We start from the raw sequence: 17,565 nt of genomic DNA on the forward strand, positions 1-17,565 counted from the left end.
GGTCTCCTAATCACCATTACAACCCAAAGTGAGTGACAATTAGCTATGGCATAAATTAAGATTCATAGGCTCATCTATTCTTTCAAGTCGTACTTTGTTAACTTTGTCCCTCAGCCTAAGAGCAATTTTGCCTACCCTTTCAAATTGGTTTGAAATCAGGCCCCTCCAAAGTTTAAAGCTTTAGCTTGGGAGGTGAACCATGAGAGGCTTGATACATGTGACAGACTTCAGAGGAGAGCAAAACGAAACCTTATATTTGCTCAGGTTTGTCTTCTGTGTGTGTGATGCAGTACAAGGTCAGTGTGAAAGGAAGAAGGCCCAGCCCAATCATGCCCCTATTTAGCCCCCATAGTTCACCTTAAGGCCCATATTCTGCCCACAATATGGTTTGCGCATCTAGAAATTGAATGAAGATTTGTGGGCCCAGTGTGATTTGCTAGGAGAAGAGAAATATCTAGAATATTCCTTTGGCTGAAGATTTGATTTGGTTTTGATTAAGTTTCTGTTTCTTGTAATAACCAAGTTAGCAAGATTCTATTTCTTTGTTTTTGTTCTTTTAATTAAGCATTCTATTCCTGTAATGGAGGATGAGATGGAATGAATGAGTTATTGACTTATCCTTTGAGTGTTCAGTGGTGATTCAGAACTTGTCGCTGTGGTGATGCTGAGACAACCATAGTTCTAGAACTCGCGAGATCTTGGTTTTTCAGGAAGTCGAGACGAGTTGCTATACGATTTTTAAAAGTACATCTTCTCGGTCGAGATCTCGCGAGATATCGAGATCTTGGTGAGATCTTGACATCTCGACCCCAAACTCCTTTATATGAGTGCCAGATCTCAAGATCTGGGCGAGATCTCGGTGGAAAATCTTGGTATACAGACACCTGTCTCTTGGTATATAGACACTTATGTATGCCAGCAATCAGGACAAACACTTATTTATGCTGAATATCATTTAAGTAAATGTTTTTGTATTTGTATTTCATTTACTTAAGATATTATTCATAAATAAGCAAATACCCCCTATTTAAATCCAATAAAATAGTTAAAAAATAAAATTCCAAAAGGAAAAAAATCAACCCCCTAGTTCAAGAACAAAAACTGGATTTTGGGTGGTAGGTGCAATTTTCAACTTTCTAATGCTGGGGTTTCTCTCAAATCTAAAAATTCCATAAATCTTAATATGGTAAAACATTGTTAAAAACCAAAAGTGTGGTAAAATATTCATTTGTTTTGATGTCCAAAAAAATATTTTCATTCAGAGTGAATTTGATAGCATTCGCGCACACCAAATTAAGTTTGACCGGTACATAACTTCTTCAATATAAATCAGATTTAAGCAATCTTGGACTTGTTGGAAAGCTTTCAAAACAAAGTTTAAAGTTAGCAATGTTTTACCATATTAAGATTTATTGAATTTTAAGCAATCTTGGGACTGAATACATTAACATATCACATTTTATGTAATATTTGTTTAAATATTGATGTATTGTACACTTTAACATTTTTAATGCTTATTTAAGTTGTTTTGCATTAATTGAATGTTTTGATTGCTTTCTATTACTAAATTATGTGTAGAGTAGGGTATTTTAGTACGTCGTCGCCTACCAACCTATCTTCTGTAGTGAAACTCATATTTGGACTTTTGTTTTTGCAAAATCTGATAGTGCCATTGTGTTTAAATGATCTAAAATAGGCTGAATACCAAGTTTCAAACCCAAACTAGGTCTAAAACCCACCGAGTTAAGGCTTCAAGTCGGGAAAAAAAAATGCACCAACTCAGCAAGATCTCAACTCGACTCGGTTTTTCCAAGGGTCGAGTTGGTACCGAGTTCCGAGTTTTAGTACCTTGGAGACAACCCTATTGTGTTGAATCAACAGGTTGAGTATGGTGGTGATTCCATTCCTGCAGGCCAGGTGATGAAACTTTGGTCATATCCTTTTATTTCTTCTAAATAAAAAGTGTTAGAAATTCTGTTATCAATACTTAGTTCTCCCTATCGCGATCATGCTGCGATTGGCCTCCCACTGGTTCGAGATTAATTCCATATTAGTTGTCTCTTGTGGGGATTATGTAGGTCATCTCTTTATCCTTTATGGATTCACTAAGGAGGTTTGGACTCATTTTGTGTCATTATTTGGTCTGAAATGGGATCCTCCTCAAGGTATCCGACAATTTGTGGAGTTTTAGCTATCAGTAACCTTCTCTAAGAGAGAAAAAAAAAAACTCATGAAGATTAGATTCCCTTCTGACCATCTGGACTATTTGGGAAGATAGGGATAGCAGGATGTTTCGGGGATGCAAAGATCCTACCAGAAGGTTATTAAGATTATCATGTAGAGGATAGCAAATTAGGCCATGACAGTTGAGGCTTACAGTTAATGAGGCACTGGAAACTTTTGTCTCTTCCTCAGTCATTTGAGATTGCACCCAAATGTTTGGACTCCCCCTCTTCCCAATGCCAATATGTGAAACACAGATGGAAGCTGCAAAAGTGGGCAGTCAGATATTGGAGGGATATTTAGAAATCATGAGGCCTTGTAATGCTGATTTTTCTCGGGCCCCATGGGAATTGCTGATTCTATCATGGCACAGCTAATGGTAAATCATAAAAGATCTTGAGAGAGCTTTGACAAATGGTGGGGACAATGTAGTAGTGGAAGAGGGCTCCTCCTCGCTATTCACAAGCTTAAGGATCATGTTGGAGGTCTTGGCCACTTTCCCTCATTAAAGAGGCTAAGAACTTGGTGGAACAAGGTAACTTTTATTTTTCTTGGAGATTGAGGACTGTCAACTCAATTGCAGATGAGTTAGCTAGAGTGGGAACGGGTGGACAGTCCTTGAACATGGGCTCTTGTGCCCCCTTCCCCCCAAAGAAGAACAAATATGGGATTTTATCCTATTCAGTAGTGCCTCTTTACTGTTATGTCCTATGGTAACTTGTCATTGTTGTATTATAACCAGTTGACCCTAGTGGGCTAGGCCTTTGTGTTAGAGTTGTTAGAACTCATGTGATAAGGGTAGTTTGGGAACTAGTCTTATATCTAGTGGCCCTATTGTGTATTTTCTATTTTTACCTTTCTTATCTTTTACCTCCCTAGGGAGGTGTATGTAATATTCTCAAAGTCTATTAATGAAGTAATATAGCTGTGGAGAGCTTTTTCTCACACACAACTTATTCCACCGAAATACACTCTTCTTCTTCTTCTTCCTTCTCCAACATCTCCTTCCTTTCTCTCTTGCTTCCCTAATCCAAATCCCAACTTGGTATCAGAGCATAACCTGGTTTGAGAGTCGTGTTCAGTTCCTGGTTCCTATTTTTTTCTTCTCTTTGAAATCCTAGGGCATCAAGGGTTCAAGGGTTTCAAGGAGGAGATTCCTATGTAAAGATTTGTTAAAAGAGTACGAAATAGGTCTCCTATAACCTATTTAGAAGATTGGAAGTACTACTTGAGCTATGCGGAAGCTCTTTTGAAGATTTGGAGATCACCCAGCTGCTGCCAGGATTTCCGCCAGCTTCAAGTTGCAGGTCCTCTACCTCCCTCTCTGGGCATGTGTTTGGGTATTGGCCTAAACTACTAGAATCGCCCAAGAGTCCTTATAATAACCCCTATGTCCCTCCTTGCTGATTGAAGGAGCTCTATGAGCATAACTCTTTTTCGTGGGATTCCATTTGCTGCCCAGGTAAAGCCAAGAATGCTCTGTTTCTGTCTGTCTTGTTTTTGGACTGCCATATGCTGCTTCCTTGGTTGAGAAATGCTTGTGGACAGCTCTTGTGAAGTTTTTGAACTAGTTTAAAGTGAATGTTGCTCATTGGAGAGTATTAGAGTGAAGTGTTATCAAGGTTGTGCTTGTTTCTTATCTGCTGAAATCTGTTTTTGGGTTGAGTGTGTACTCCCCACTTGTCTTTGGTGTTCTTGTTTATGGTCAAGTGTTGTTTCCCTTACAACATGGTTGATTCATCCACATCTGGGGCTTGGTTCGGCTGATTCACTGCCCACTCCAACAGCTCCTCAGTTGGTTTATGAGAATACACATCTACAGATTTCCTTTGTGAAGCCTGATGGCACAAATTACTTGGACTGGTCACACTCTGTGAGGCTTTCTCTTAGGAGCAAAGGGAAACTTGGATACATTACAGGTGCTATCCAAGCCCCAGAACCTGGTTCCCCTACCTATGAGAAATGGGAGACCAAAAATTCTACAGTCAAGACATGGTTAATCTTCTCCATAAAGCCCGAGGTTGGGAGAAGGTTTCTAAGGAAAGAAACTGCCAAGGCAATCTGAGACAGTGTCTCCCAAACCTTTGATAGAGTGGGTGACTCTGCCAAGGTCTATCAGCTTCACCAAAAGATTAACTCAATGAGGCAGGGTGACAAGACCATTTCTGAATACTACAATGCTTTTCTTAGTCTTTTGGAGGAGTATGACCACTACAGGGATCTTCATTTGACCAACCTAGAGGATGAAGCAAAGGTGTTTCGGACTTTTGAAAAGGAGCGTGTCTTCACCTTACTTGGTGGTCTGAACCCTGAATATGAGCCAATCAGGCTCTAGATTTTAGGCCGGTCCCCCTACCATCACTTAATGAGGTCTTTAGTTATTTACAGAGTGAGGAGACTCGGCATGTTACTATGTAACCAACACCAGCATCATCTCTTGAGAGGTCAGCTCTCAATTCAAGTTCTTTCCGAGACACCCGTGGAGGTGGTAGAGGCCAAGGGCCTAACCGTGAGGAAGACAGAGCAGTGGAGACAGTTGGTGCCAGTGGAGTTGGTAGAGACAGGTTTACATGTGATCATTGTGGGAGATCTGGACATACTAAGGATAGATGTTGGACTCTTCATGGCCACCTCCTGGTACTCGTGGTGGCCGTAGAGGGGGAGCTTGAGCTCACTTCGTGACGACTGAGGCAGATGCTACACATGATGACTCCACTTTGGTGGATGCAGTGGTTTGCCGGGTCATGTCACAACTCAGCACATCTTCTACGCCTACCGTGGCCAGCTCATCTTCATCCTCAATTCTACAGGTCTCCACCTCAGCTTCTACTGCAGCCCAGTCTTGGGTCATTTACTCTGGGGCCACTGACCACATGACTAGTACGTCCCATTATTATGATTCCTATACCATTTGTTCTGGTAAGGATAAGGTTAGGGTAGCCAATGGTTCCCTTTCCTCCACCTCTGGTAAGGGCAATATCCCTGTTACATCATCTATTTCTCTTACTTCTGCTCTTCATGTCCCTAATCTTACTCTTAATCTTTTATCTGTGAGTCATTTGACTAAATCTCTAAACTGTTGTGTCACCTTTTATCCTTCTCACTATCTTTTTTAGGATTTGGTGACGAAGAGGATGATTGGTAGTGAACGTGAGGAGCAAGGCCTTTATCTTATTTATCCTTTTTTGCCCACAGCTCAGTTCTACGTGTGTGGACATAATGATAGTAGTTCTGTGGAGTCTGTTATGTTATGATATCGTCGTCTTGGCCATCCGTCTTTCGTTGTAATGAGGAAACAGTTGCCTCACTTATTTACTTCTATTGCTTCTTCTCATGTTTTTCAATGTGAACCATGTATGTTTGCCAAACATTGCCGTTCTTCTTATCCATATCATGTTAATAGAACTACTGCTCCTTTCCATATTGTGCATACTGATGTTTGGGGAACTTCCCCTACTGCCTCTTTATTTGGCTATCGTTACTTTGTGTCATTTGTCGATGATTTTTCTCATGCTACTTGGACTGTTCTTATGAAACATAAAAGTGATGTTTGTGATGCATTTCAGAATTTTTATCAGATGATTCTTACTCGGTTTGGTACTCATATCAAAATTGTTCGATCTGATAAAGGAGGAGAATACATGTTTGGTGGCCTCCAAGCCTTCTTTACTAATAATGGTATTATCCATCAGCTCGCGTGTGTTGACACACCCCAACAAAATGGGATTGCTGAGAGAAAAAATCACTATTTATTGGAGGTCACCCGTAGTCTCTTGTTTGGCATCCATGTTCCCAAGACCTTCTGGTCTGCAGCTCTTCTCATTGCTTCCTTTCTCACTAATCGCATGCCTACCAAACTTCTTGATTTCAAATTTCCCTTAGAAATCTTATCTCCACAGGTTTCTGCTTTCTCTCTTCCTCCTAAAGTCTTTGGCTGTATTTGTTATGTGCATGTTAACAAATCACATCGTACTAAACTTGATCCCGAAGCTCTCAAGTGTCTCTTTCTTGGATACTATTCTACTACCAAAGGTTACAAGTGCTATCAGCCATCTTCTCACAGGTGCCTAATCTCTAAAGATGTCACTTTCCTTGAGTCTGTCCCTTTTGATATCCCTTCTCCTCCATCTGATTTAGACCTTCCTATTGCTGTTAGAAAGGGGAAAAGAGCTTGAACTAATCCTATAGCCCAATTTGTATCCTATAATGCTTTTTCTCCTACAGGTCTTGCCTTTATTGCTACTCTTTCTACAACTTCTATTCCCAGGAATGTTACTGATGCTATGTTTGACCCAAAGTGGAGACAAGCTATGTCTGAGGAGATGATAGCTCTTGAAAAGAATGGTATTTAGTAATTGGTGGATCTTCCCAAGGGACGTGTCCCAGTTGGATGCAGATGGGTCTCTACAATCAAGTATAAATCTGATGGTACTATTGAGAGATACAAAGCAAGGTTGGTGGCCAAGGGACACAGTCAAGTCTATGGGATTGACTATCAAGAGACATTTGCTCCTGTGGCTAAGCACAACTCTATAAGAATTCTTTTATCATTGGCAGCCATTAAAGATTGGCCATTATATCAGTTAGATGTGAAGAATGCCTTTCTTCATGGTAACTTGGAAGAGGAAGTGTACATGCAAACCCCACTAGGCTTCAAAATACCATCAGCTGAAGGGAAGGTGTGTCTCCTCAAGAAGGCACTATATGGACTCAAACAGTCACCAAAGGCATGGTTTGAGCGCTTCCAACAGGCTATTCTAAAGAATGGATATTCCCAAAGTCAAGCTGACCACACTCTCTTTACCAAGAGGGGCAATGGTACCATCATAGCCCTCATTGTCTCTGTTAATGATATTGTAGTCACTGGAGATGATATGGCGAAGATAGATAAACTGAAAATCTACTTGGCTCAACAGTTTGAAATCAAAGATGTGGGTCCCTTGAAGTATTTCTTAGGCATTGAAGTATCAAGGACCAAAAGAGGAATCAATATATGTCAACGAAAGTTTGTGCTTGATTTGCTGACAGAGACAGGGATGTTAGGCTGCAAACCAGCAAGTTCTCCTAATGAGCAAAATCATAAACTAGGAGAAGATTGTGGTCCTTCTCTTGTTGATGCCGGAAAGTACCAAAGGCTAGTAGGGAAGCTTATTTACCTCTCTATGACACGCCTTGATATCTCTTATATTGTGGGAGTGGTGACCAAATTCATGCATGCCCCCAAGAGTGGCCACTTGGACGTTGTGTATCGGATTCTTAGATATTTGAAGTCTTCTCCAGGTAAAGGACTGTTGTATGCAAGACACAATCACTTGAGAGTGGAAGGCTTCACTAATGCCGATTGGGCTGGATCCATTACAAATAGGAGATCTACCTCAGGCTATTGTACCTTTGTGGGAGGTAATTTGGTTACATAGAGAAGCAAAAACTAGCATGTTTTAGCCAGATCCAACGCAAAAGCAGAATTTAGAGCTATGGCTCATGGAGTGTGTGAACTCATATGGTTGAAAAGGCTTGTTCAGGAACTGGGATTTGACATTGAAGGCCTTATGAGACTCTACTGTGATAACAAGGCAGCCATCAGTATTGCCCACAATCCAGTGCAACATGACAGGACCAAGCACATTGAAGTGGATCGACACTTTATCAAGAAAAAGATACTCTGGCTGCGTTTGTACTCCTGTTGTGAAGACTGGTGACCAACTAGCGGATATCTTTACCAAGGCTCTGACCTTTGTTCAGTTTGGTACTCTCTTGTGCAAGCTGGGAATGCATGACATTTATTCTCTAGCTTGAGGGGGAGTGTTAGAGTTGTTAGAACTCATGTGATAAGGGTAGTTTGGGAACTAGTCTTATATCTAGTGGCAAGGTACTAAAACTCAGGTCTCGGTACCAACTCGACTCTTGGAAAAACCGAGACGAGTTGAGATCTCGCCGAGTTGGTGCATTTTTTTTTTTCAACTCAAAGCCTCAACTTTGGGTCAACCCGAGATCTGGACCTGAGATATGTCGAGTTTTGTACAATTAGGTAAGGTATTTAAGTGGTAGGTGGGTTAAAATAATGGGTCGAAACCGAGATCCAACCAAGATCTCGCCGAGATATTGCACTTTTGAGACTCGTAGGTAGTCTCGTCTCGGCTTTTCCAAAAACCGAGAAACTCGGCGAGATCTCGCGAGTTCTCGAACTATGTCTATTGTCTAGTGGCCCTATTGTGCATTTTCTTTTTTTTTACCTTTCTTGTCTTTTACCTCCCTAGGGAGGTGTATGTAATATTCTTAAAGTCTATTAATGAAGTAATATAGGTGTGGAGAGCTTTCTCTTACACACTACTTATTCCACCGAAATACACTTTTCTTCTCTTCCTTGTCTTCTTCTTCTTCTTCTTCCTTCTCCAACATCTCCTTTCTTTCTCTCTTGCTTTCCTAATCCAAATCCCAACTCCTTGGTCTTCAGTTGTTGTTGTTGTTGCATTCTAACTGTTGTATCTTACTTCCTATAAAATAAAATTTTCTGTTACCAAAAAGGGGGGGGGTCATCTTAAGTTACTTGCCAAGAAGAGGGGGGAGTGGATCTTTAGATGCTCAGGAAGAGAAACTACTTTTATCTTGTGAATCATTCCCTAATAGACCAAAATTAATCTGTGAATGCCATGCTAATGTTGCACAAATACAAGCATTGAAACAGAAAAATGAGAAAGAGAAAAGGGAAAAAAAAAACACAAAACAAAACTACAGTTGGAGCATCTAACAACATCTTCATACCAAGAGATTGGTGTAGCCCTTTGACAGCTTCAAAATTCTTGTATGTGTAGCCAACAAAACTCAAATCTTTGGGAGTTAAAAGCATCTGCACATAAAAGTATACAAGCATTAAAAAAAAAAAAAAAACTTAGTAAAGCAAAATAATAAGGGAAAAATAACAGCTAGAAGGGGATGAAAGCATTTTGTAATAACAGGATGCCCTTGAGAAAGAAAAGGGATTGAAAATTTTAAAAAGATAAGTGAAAAAGGACCTAAAAAAGCTTAATTAGAATAGAACTGTTCCTAAAGCAGTTCTGTCTCCTCCACAGAGGACTTGATATGCTTGTCACCCAAGCATTGTGCTGCACTGATGATCTATGTGCATAGCCCCTCTCAATCTGTAACTCCTTAATTAATTGTTAAAGTGCATCCATTCTCCTTGTACTTTCCTCATCCAATCAAATCTCTTATTCTCTGTTAAAGTGTCTAGCTTCAATGAATGTGTCTAGATACATTGTGCAAATCTTCCACATGTTAGGATAAGGATTGGGACTCATCCTTACCTGGCATTCCATAATTGTAATCCCTTCTTCCATGTATAAATAAAGGTAGCCTCTGTCATTCTAGATAAGTAAACTCATTCTCTTACATTCTTGTTCTCAACTGGGTATCAGAGCACCAAAACCCTAAAGAGTTATTTACTTTTCTGCTGCTAGTAGGTTCATCATCACAGGTGTTACAGGCTCTGGCCTCTCTGGTCAAGCATGGTAGACTGAACACGCTCCCATGTATGTCACACCATGGATGATCCACTAATCATCACTTACCACCGCTGACCATCTAATGTCACACCACCACCGCCACTGCCGCTGCCTCTTACACCCTGCTACTATCGCCGCCGGTCAATCATGGTAGACTGAACATAATTTATGTAATAATCAATAATATTATATACTTAGTTATTAATTTAAATACTTTTTTCGAATAAATATAAATATGTTACTCATAATCATAAATACCTATTATTAAGCAAAATGCTATTATTTTATTAATTAATCTAGATAGTATTATATATCAGTTTATGTAATAATAATAAATAATATTATATATTTACTTATTAAATAAAATGTAAATATTTGATTAATTAAAATATATAATTATTAAATAAATTATTATATTTTAAAATTAATAATGATAATATTTATTTAATTATTAACTAAAATAAAGATATTTATCAATTTAAATACTATTTTTACATAAAATGTAAACATTTGATCAATTAAAATAAATACTTATTAAATAAAATCATCTATTGTAATATTAGTAATGTTATTTACTTATTAAATAAAATACAGATATATTATTAATTTACATTTGGGCATATTTCTTTTGCTTTGCACTTCTTTTTCAGAAACATTTGGCATGATGCTAGAACGATTCACTAACCATCACTTACCACCGCTGACCATCTAATGTCACACCATCACCGCTACTGCTTACGCCGTGCCACTATTGCCGCCAGTCAATCATGGTAGACTGAACATGATCCCACATATGTCGCACCATGGATGATCCACTAATCATCACTTACCACCGCTGACCATCTAATGTCACACCACTGCCGCTGCCACTTATGCCCTACCACTGTTGCCACCGGGTCCTAGCGACCTCTTCACCATTGCCGCCTGGTTCCAGCAGTCCTATCGATCTCACACCTGCCCTCGCAAGCCCCTGCCACCTAGTGCCTACGTCTCTGCCTGCTGCCACCCCTAGCACCAACCCTCCCTTGCTCCGGTTCTTGGTCGTGTGTGCCCATATGACACGGTAGGCCCATCTTGCCTCTTTTTCAGATTTGAGCACCCATTCCTTTGATTGTTTTTTTGTCTCTATGGATGATAGTATCTCAAGACTACAATGGGAGGCTCTGTAGCTGGTGAGGTGAGTCGTGGTCATCCTCCTACCTCCAGCTGAGACCAATGAAACTGAATGGGTCTAACTACCTTGCATGGTCAAGGGCATGTCTACTGACCATTCGAGGCAATCATTTTTCGGGCATAATGAAAACTGCCACAGCTCTGTCATGATGCCAACTGTGGTTACTCCTCGCTCGCTCTGGTTTCTACACCTGTGGGTACGGACTCTTCTAAGTCCTCTACTGTTCCCCGTGAACTTGTTCAGTTTGATTATTGTGGCCAGCCCCACTATACTCGCAAGACTTGTTGGAAACTACATGGTCGCCCCAAAGGAGGAGGTCATGGCGAGAACCAGGCTCTACCCGCCACCAGGCTCATCGCTTTGAGGCTACTGACGGCTCCCTGCTTGGACCTGCTACTCCTGCACCTACATTTGCCGCTACAATGCCTTTCTTGTCAGATCAGTTGCGGGCTCTTCACCACACGATGTATCATCTTGGCACTCCTACATCTACATCTACATCTACCCCTGCTCCTCCCTCCCATCTTGCTCAGTCAAATAATTTTCATGTCTCTTCCAATTCTAGTCCTTCATGGCTTCTTGATTCAGGAGCATCAAACCATATGACTAGTTCTTCTGAATTATTATGTTCCTACCTCCCTTGATCGGGTAAGGACAAAGTACAAGTAGTTGATGGATCCTTTTCATCCATTTCTGGTAAAGGTTTTGTCAAATGTTCTCCTACTATATCCTTGTCTTCCGTTCTTCATGTTCCTAACCTTTGTGTTAACTTGCTTTCTATTTATTGGTATGTCATTGATTTAAATTGTTGCGTCTAATTTTACTCCACCCATTGTCTTTTTCAGGATCTAGTGACGGGAGCAATGATTGGATATGGTAGGGTATGCGATGGGCTATATTATCTGGTTTTTTATCCCACTGCTATGACCACCCCCCCATCTTTCTACTCATACCCTTCGAACCAACAATGTTATTCAGCAAGTACACAGATGGCCTCAAGTTCTTGGTCATCCTACTTTTCACTCTTTAAGTTTGATGTTTCCTACTTTAATAAAAGGTTGTAGTCCAGATAAATTTCACTGTGAAACTTGTGAGCTGGCAAAACATACCCGGATCTCTTATACACCAACAATGAATATAAGTGAGATCCCTTTTTCAGTTATTTACTCTGATGTGTGGGGACATTCTCGCATTGCAACCAGGGATGGTTTCCGTTGGTTTATTTCTTTTATTGATAACTGCACTCGCCTAAGTTGGGTTTACCTTCTTTGCCACAAATCTAAGGCTTTTACCTGTTTTTGCTCTTATCTCACCATGATTCGGACCCAGCTTGATGCCAAGGTTCGGATCTTTTGTAGTGACAATGGCATTGAATAGATTGATGCTAGCTTTCACCAGTACCTCGATGAACAAGGTATCATTTTTTAGACCTCCTATGTGTGCAACCCGGAACAAAATGGTATACATGAGCGGAAGAACCAACACCTTCTTGACGTTACTCGTTCATATTTATTTACCATGAATGTTCCCGATTTTTTTGGGGGGGGGGGGGGATGTTGTCCTCATTGCAGCCTATCTCATCAAAAGGGTTCCTTCTAGTGTATTGGACTTCCAAACTCCAGTTAGCTGCCTATCAGATCCCTCCCTTACCTCTCATCTTCCCCCTCGGGTCTTTGGTTGTGTTTGCTATGCTTACAACTCTAACTCCTTAAGGTCTTAACTTGATCCCCATGCCTTTTGTTGTATCTTCCTTGGCTACTCTGCCTCTTAGAAGGGCTATAAGTGCTACCATCCTCCCTCCTAACGGCTCTTTGTTACCATGGATGTTACCTTCCATGAATCTGAACCCTATTCCCAATCACCTCTAGAGGGAGAGAATATAATGTTAGAGCTTCCTTAAAGTCCTTTTGTTATTGACATTGTTCTTCTTAAGGGGGAGAGACCTTTCACTGATAGTAGTAAGGGGGAGAATATTCCCAAGGTAGACTTGCTCACATACACTCGCCAGAAGGAACAACCTATGACCGACCCACCATGTCCATTAGTGCTTCCTGATACAACTCTGGCATCTCAGTCAGGTAATAAGGATCCTTCTATTGAAATTGATGACATTGATGTTCCTATTGCTATTAGGAAAGGAGTTAGAGCATGTACTAAATATCCCATCTCTAACTTTGTTTCCTATGAGTCCTCATCTTCGTCCTATAAGGCCGTTGTTCGGTTGTTCCTCTCTGTCTTCTATTTCTATTCCACAGGGTTGGAAGGATGCTATGTCTAATTCTAAGTGGAAAGGTGCTATGATAGAGGAGATGCAGGCTCTGGAAAAGAATGGTACTAGGGAGCTGGTTTCTTATCCGAAAGGAAAGAAGCTAGTAGGTAAGTAGGTTGCAAATGGGTGTTCACTATAAAGCATAAGGCAAATGGCACCATCGAGAGATACAAGGCCAAGTTAGATGTCAAGGGATTTACTCAAAACTATGGCAATATGGTATTGACTATCAGGACACCTTTGCTCCAGTGGCCAAGATGAACACAGTCTGTACTTTACTATCATGTGCTGCTAACCTTGGGTGGAACCTCCAGCATTTAGATGTGAAAAATGCCTTTCAAAATGCAAGTTGGAAGAAGAAGTCCACATGGACATTCCCTCGGGTTTTGCGTCACCATAACCACCGAGAAAGTATGCAGGTTACAGAAATCTCTCTACAGTCTAAAACAGTCTCCATGAGCCTGGTTTGGTCGGTTCCTTAAGGCTATGCAGAAATTTGGTTACAAACAAAGCCACGCCGATCATACCTTATTTGTCAGCTATGAAGGTAATAAGGTTACTACTCTCATAGTGTATGTTGATGATATAGTGGTGACAGGCAATGATGATGCTGAAATTTCCAGAGTGAAAGCACAATTAGCAAAGTAATTTGAAATAAGGGATTTGGGACCTCTTAGATGCTTCCTAGGAATAAAAGTTGTCCGCTCTGACAAGGGCATCTTTATCTCCCAGAGGAAGTATGTCCTAGACCTCCTTAATGAAAAGGGTGTGATTGGATGTAAACCAACAGACTCCCCTATTGAGGTCAATCATCTTAGTAGTAATGGTGCTGGATCAGTTAACAGCCCGACATTGCATATGTTGTAGGGATTGTAAGCCGTTCCTTCATGATCCACAGGATGCTTATCTCGAGGCAGTATATTGGATCCAAAGAGACTTAAAATCTGCTCCTGAAAGGGAATCTTATTCTCCAATAATCGCAACCTCAAACTCGAAGCCTTCACAGAAGCTCATTGGGCTGGCTCAGTTGATGATTGGCGTTAGAATTCAAGATATTGCACATTCCTCGGAGGTAATCTGGTTACCTGGAGAAGTAAGAAGCAGTTAGTGGTTTCTAGATCCGGTGCTAAAGGCCTAAGGCAGAAAACTAGGCAATGGCACAAGGTGTTTGTGAGCTTGTATAGCTCAAGGTATTGCTTAATGATCTCGTGATAACTATGGATAAGCCTATGCGTCTTTACTGGGACAATAAGGCCGCCATCAATATAGCTCATTACCTAGTACAGCATGACCGGACAAAGCATATTGAGATCAACAGGCATTTCATAAAGGATAAGCTCGAGCAAGGCTCCATTTGCATTCCTTTTGTCACCTTAGAGAATCAGTTAGCTGAAGGGTTTACATTGTAAAGTTTTTCATCCTATCATATGCAAGTTGGGCATGCGTGATATATATGCACCAACTTGAGGGGGAGTGATAAAGTGTCTAGATACATTGTGCACATGTTCCACATGTTAGGATCAAGATTGTGACTCATCCTTACCTAGCATTCCATATTTGTAATCCATTCTAAAAAGCGTCCTAGTGCACAAGGTTCCCACTACTGCAGGGTCTGGGAGGGGTAAATGTACACAGCATTACCCCCTGCATTGCAGGAGAGGCTGTTTCCAAGTTTCGAACACGCAACCAACAAGTTGCAATGGCACTAGTTAACCGTTGCGCCAAGGCTAGCCCACAATTGTAATCCCTTCTCCCATCTATAAATAGAAGTGGCCTTTGTCATTCTAGATATGCAAAATCATTCTCTTACATTCTAGTTCTCAACTTTCTCCCTTGCTTTTCTCCCCATAATTCTCTCTCAAGTAAACTCCTCTCTTTTTTTCTTGTCCCTTATATCTCAATTAACTTTGTAATTTCATTTCTAAAAGAAGGGAATTGTAACTTCGTAGGACAGTGATGGTAATGAAGAGTAAGAATAATGTTTGGCTTCAAGTCTGTTGTTTTCTCCATTTTTTTATCAGCAACAAAAATAGTTTAGTTTTATTTCTTTAAAGGTCAAAGGTCACATATAAGCCACCCTTGCAATGTAGTTTCTCTTGCTTACAATTATACAAAAGATACAGTAGCTTAAAAAGTTAGGCCCCAATAGACAACCACCAATCATGAACCAGATCTCATCATGAATCCTGCACAAGCTCCTCAGAAGCAAGTACAAATCCATCAGAAAGGTCCCAAAATCAGCACATGTTTTATTTAAATTTGCCAAAATATTTAAATTTCAGTTACCATTGAAACAAAACTATTTCAGCAACTTTGATTGAAACTTAAACTATCAATGTAAACTAATAGTATAATTTATATAATGAATATATTGACCAACTCTGTTAACAACATATTGTTAAAAATTGAACGAAGTTCACTCGGGTCGATCTTCAGCATTGAGAATGTTAAATGGTTCTAGGCTTACTTCCTGCCTCTGGCCAAAGGGCTCAGCACTGACTTAACCAGGTCAGACCAGGCATGGGCCAACACAAATCTGTTCAGGTTCAAAGCTTTTTCCAACTTCTTTATAACAAAGCAATTTCAAGAAATACCACACTACCTAGACAACTAACCACTAACCAGATTAGAATGGGGCTCATTAGAACTGTTTCACTTTCACATCTGTATTATATTCATGAATCACAAGGACAACAATCTAGACTAAACATAACACATCAGTTAATTTTGGTAAAATATGCACACTAAGATATACTAAAGCATGAAAGTCCAAAATGAAGTAGGAAATCATATAAATCTTTGTTTTCTCTTCTCCAAGCATAAATTTCTTATGTACCTTCCTTGAGTGTCCAGAGCCAGTTCTTGTTGCAGTTGGAGGATTGAGCTACAACATAATCCCAAGAATTTCTGGTTAGCAAAGACTTGAAGTAGAGATTAAAACCCAAATGGTGTTAAGGAAATGAGCCAGGATGATCCAATTAGATCCCTGTTCATACATAATCACTATAAACTTCATGAAATGAGTCACATGTTAAGAAGGGATGCTTGTATCTCCACCTAGCATGCTCAATTGTCAAACGAAAGGTTGAACAGTTCTCTAAAGAGAAGCATACAATTGAAATTGCTTAAGAGAACGGGATAAATAAATATAAGGAAAAGGAGTTGACTAAGGAAATTACGACAAAAAGTGATGCACATGTTTCTTGCATAGACAGACTTTTTTTTTTTTGCGAAAGGTCACACCGTTGAACTACAAATATGCAAATGCATGCTCCACACACAATCTAATACGGTGCTTGGTGATCATGGAACATAAATGTCAGCCTTTATCATTCATATCAAGAAGATGAAAAATGCTAATGTAAGTATGCAACAGCATTTAACTGAAACATAACAAAACACCCAACGCTTTGTCACACAAACACTGTAGTTGCAGTGCCATACTTCATCGAACTTCAGGAAGTTTTGAGTATCTAGCTCCCCGTTGATCTCTGGTTTAAAAGCTGCTTCCATTTCGTAGAGTCTGTCCCATACAACATCTTTGAACCAAGGATGAGCCTGAATCAGTCAAAGAGTGAAAATGAGTGAGAAGAAGGGGTTGAATAAAAAGGAAGAATACAATAAGATCAAGACCGTACTTTTATTTGGTCTGCCCCTCCAGTACCCAGCCTATGTTCAACATCACATAGCAATCTACAGATAAGATCCTTTGCCTCAGGGGTCAACCTTGCGTCTTCTGGAAATTTTAATTGATTTCTCCAATGCACAATCTGGCAACCATTGAAAACAGAAAATCAAACAAACACAACACATATTATAGCCTTAATATGGTCCCACAAGAAGTTGCTGAACTAAGAAATGAGCAAGGAATTTTGGAATTGTTAAGAGGGAGAATATTCCCTCTCGGGATTAGCATCAGAATTCTGGCACTAATACCGAGAGGATCTCCTCTCTTTCTTTTTATTCTTTTTATATTTGTTGCTTTCCCTCTTTTGCCCCTGTGATTAATACCTATATTAAAGAGAATATCGCAGCCCTCTCAATTAACAAGAGTGCTGCTCTTTGGCTCTCTTCTCTTCTTCATCTTCTTTCTCCCTTCTTCCTTCTCTATTTTTCTGTTTATTCACATGGTATCAGAGCTATTCTGATTACTGGGTACAAGTTCACGCAAGTCCGCTTAAGAAGGTGAAGGTGTGACCAATTGCCCAGGGCCCTCTGCTTCTTTTCTGCAGCAGGGGGTGTTTCCCCCAGGATTTTTTTTTTGAGTTTGTGAACTATTGTGTGATGGGCATGGTACAAAATTTCGCGATACATCGCCGAAATTTCGGTAATTTCGACACTACCGAGACGAGATGGGCTTCCGAAATGAAAAAAGTTCAAATTACGGCGAAATTTCG

The 17,565-nt window shown here is 40.2% G+C and overlaps 1 protein-coding gene across 2 annotated transcripts in view; it reads right to left on the reverse strand.

Moving 5' to 3' along the window:
- LOC122654791 (serine/threonine-protein kinase 38-like) overlaps nucleotides 1-17,565 on the reverse strand; it is a 76,238-nt gene that overhangs the window by 19,099 nt on the left and 39,574 nt on the right. For both annotated transcript variants that reach the window (XM_043849040.1, XM_043849041.1), the window contains exons 8-11: nucleotides 16,807-16,938; nucleotides 16,613-16,726; nucleotides 16,005-16,052; nucleotides 8,986-9,070 (exon numbers count right to left, since the gene is read on the reverse strand). In XM_043849040.1, coding sequence (XP_043704975.1) covers nucleotides 8,986-9,070; nucleotides 16,005-16,052; nucleotides 16,613-16,726; nucleotides 16,807-16,938 — 379 coding nt within the window. The remainder of the gene's footprint in view (nucleotides 1-8,985; nucleotides 9,071-16,004; nucleotides 16,053-16,612; nucleotides 16,727-16,806; nucleotides 16,939-17,565) is intronic.

Source organism: Telopea speciosissima, chromosome 3, assembly GCF_018873765.1.
Source record: "Telopea speciosissima isolate NSW1024214 ecotype Mountain lineage chromosome 3, Tspe_v1, whole genome shotgun sequence".
NCBI classification, from domain to species: Eukaryota; Viridiplantae; Streptophyta; class Magnoliopsida; order Proteales; family Proteaceae; genus Telopea; species Telopea speciosissima.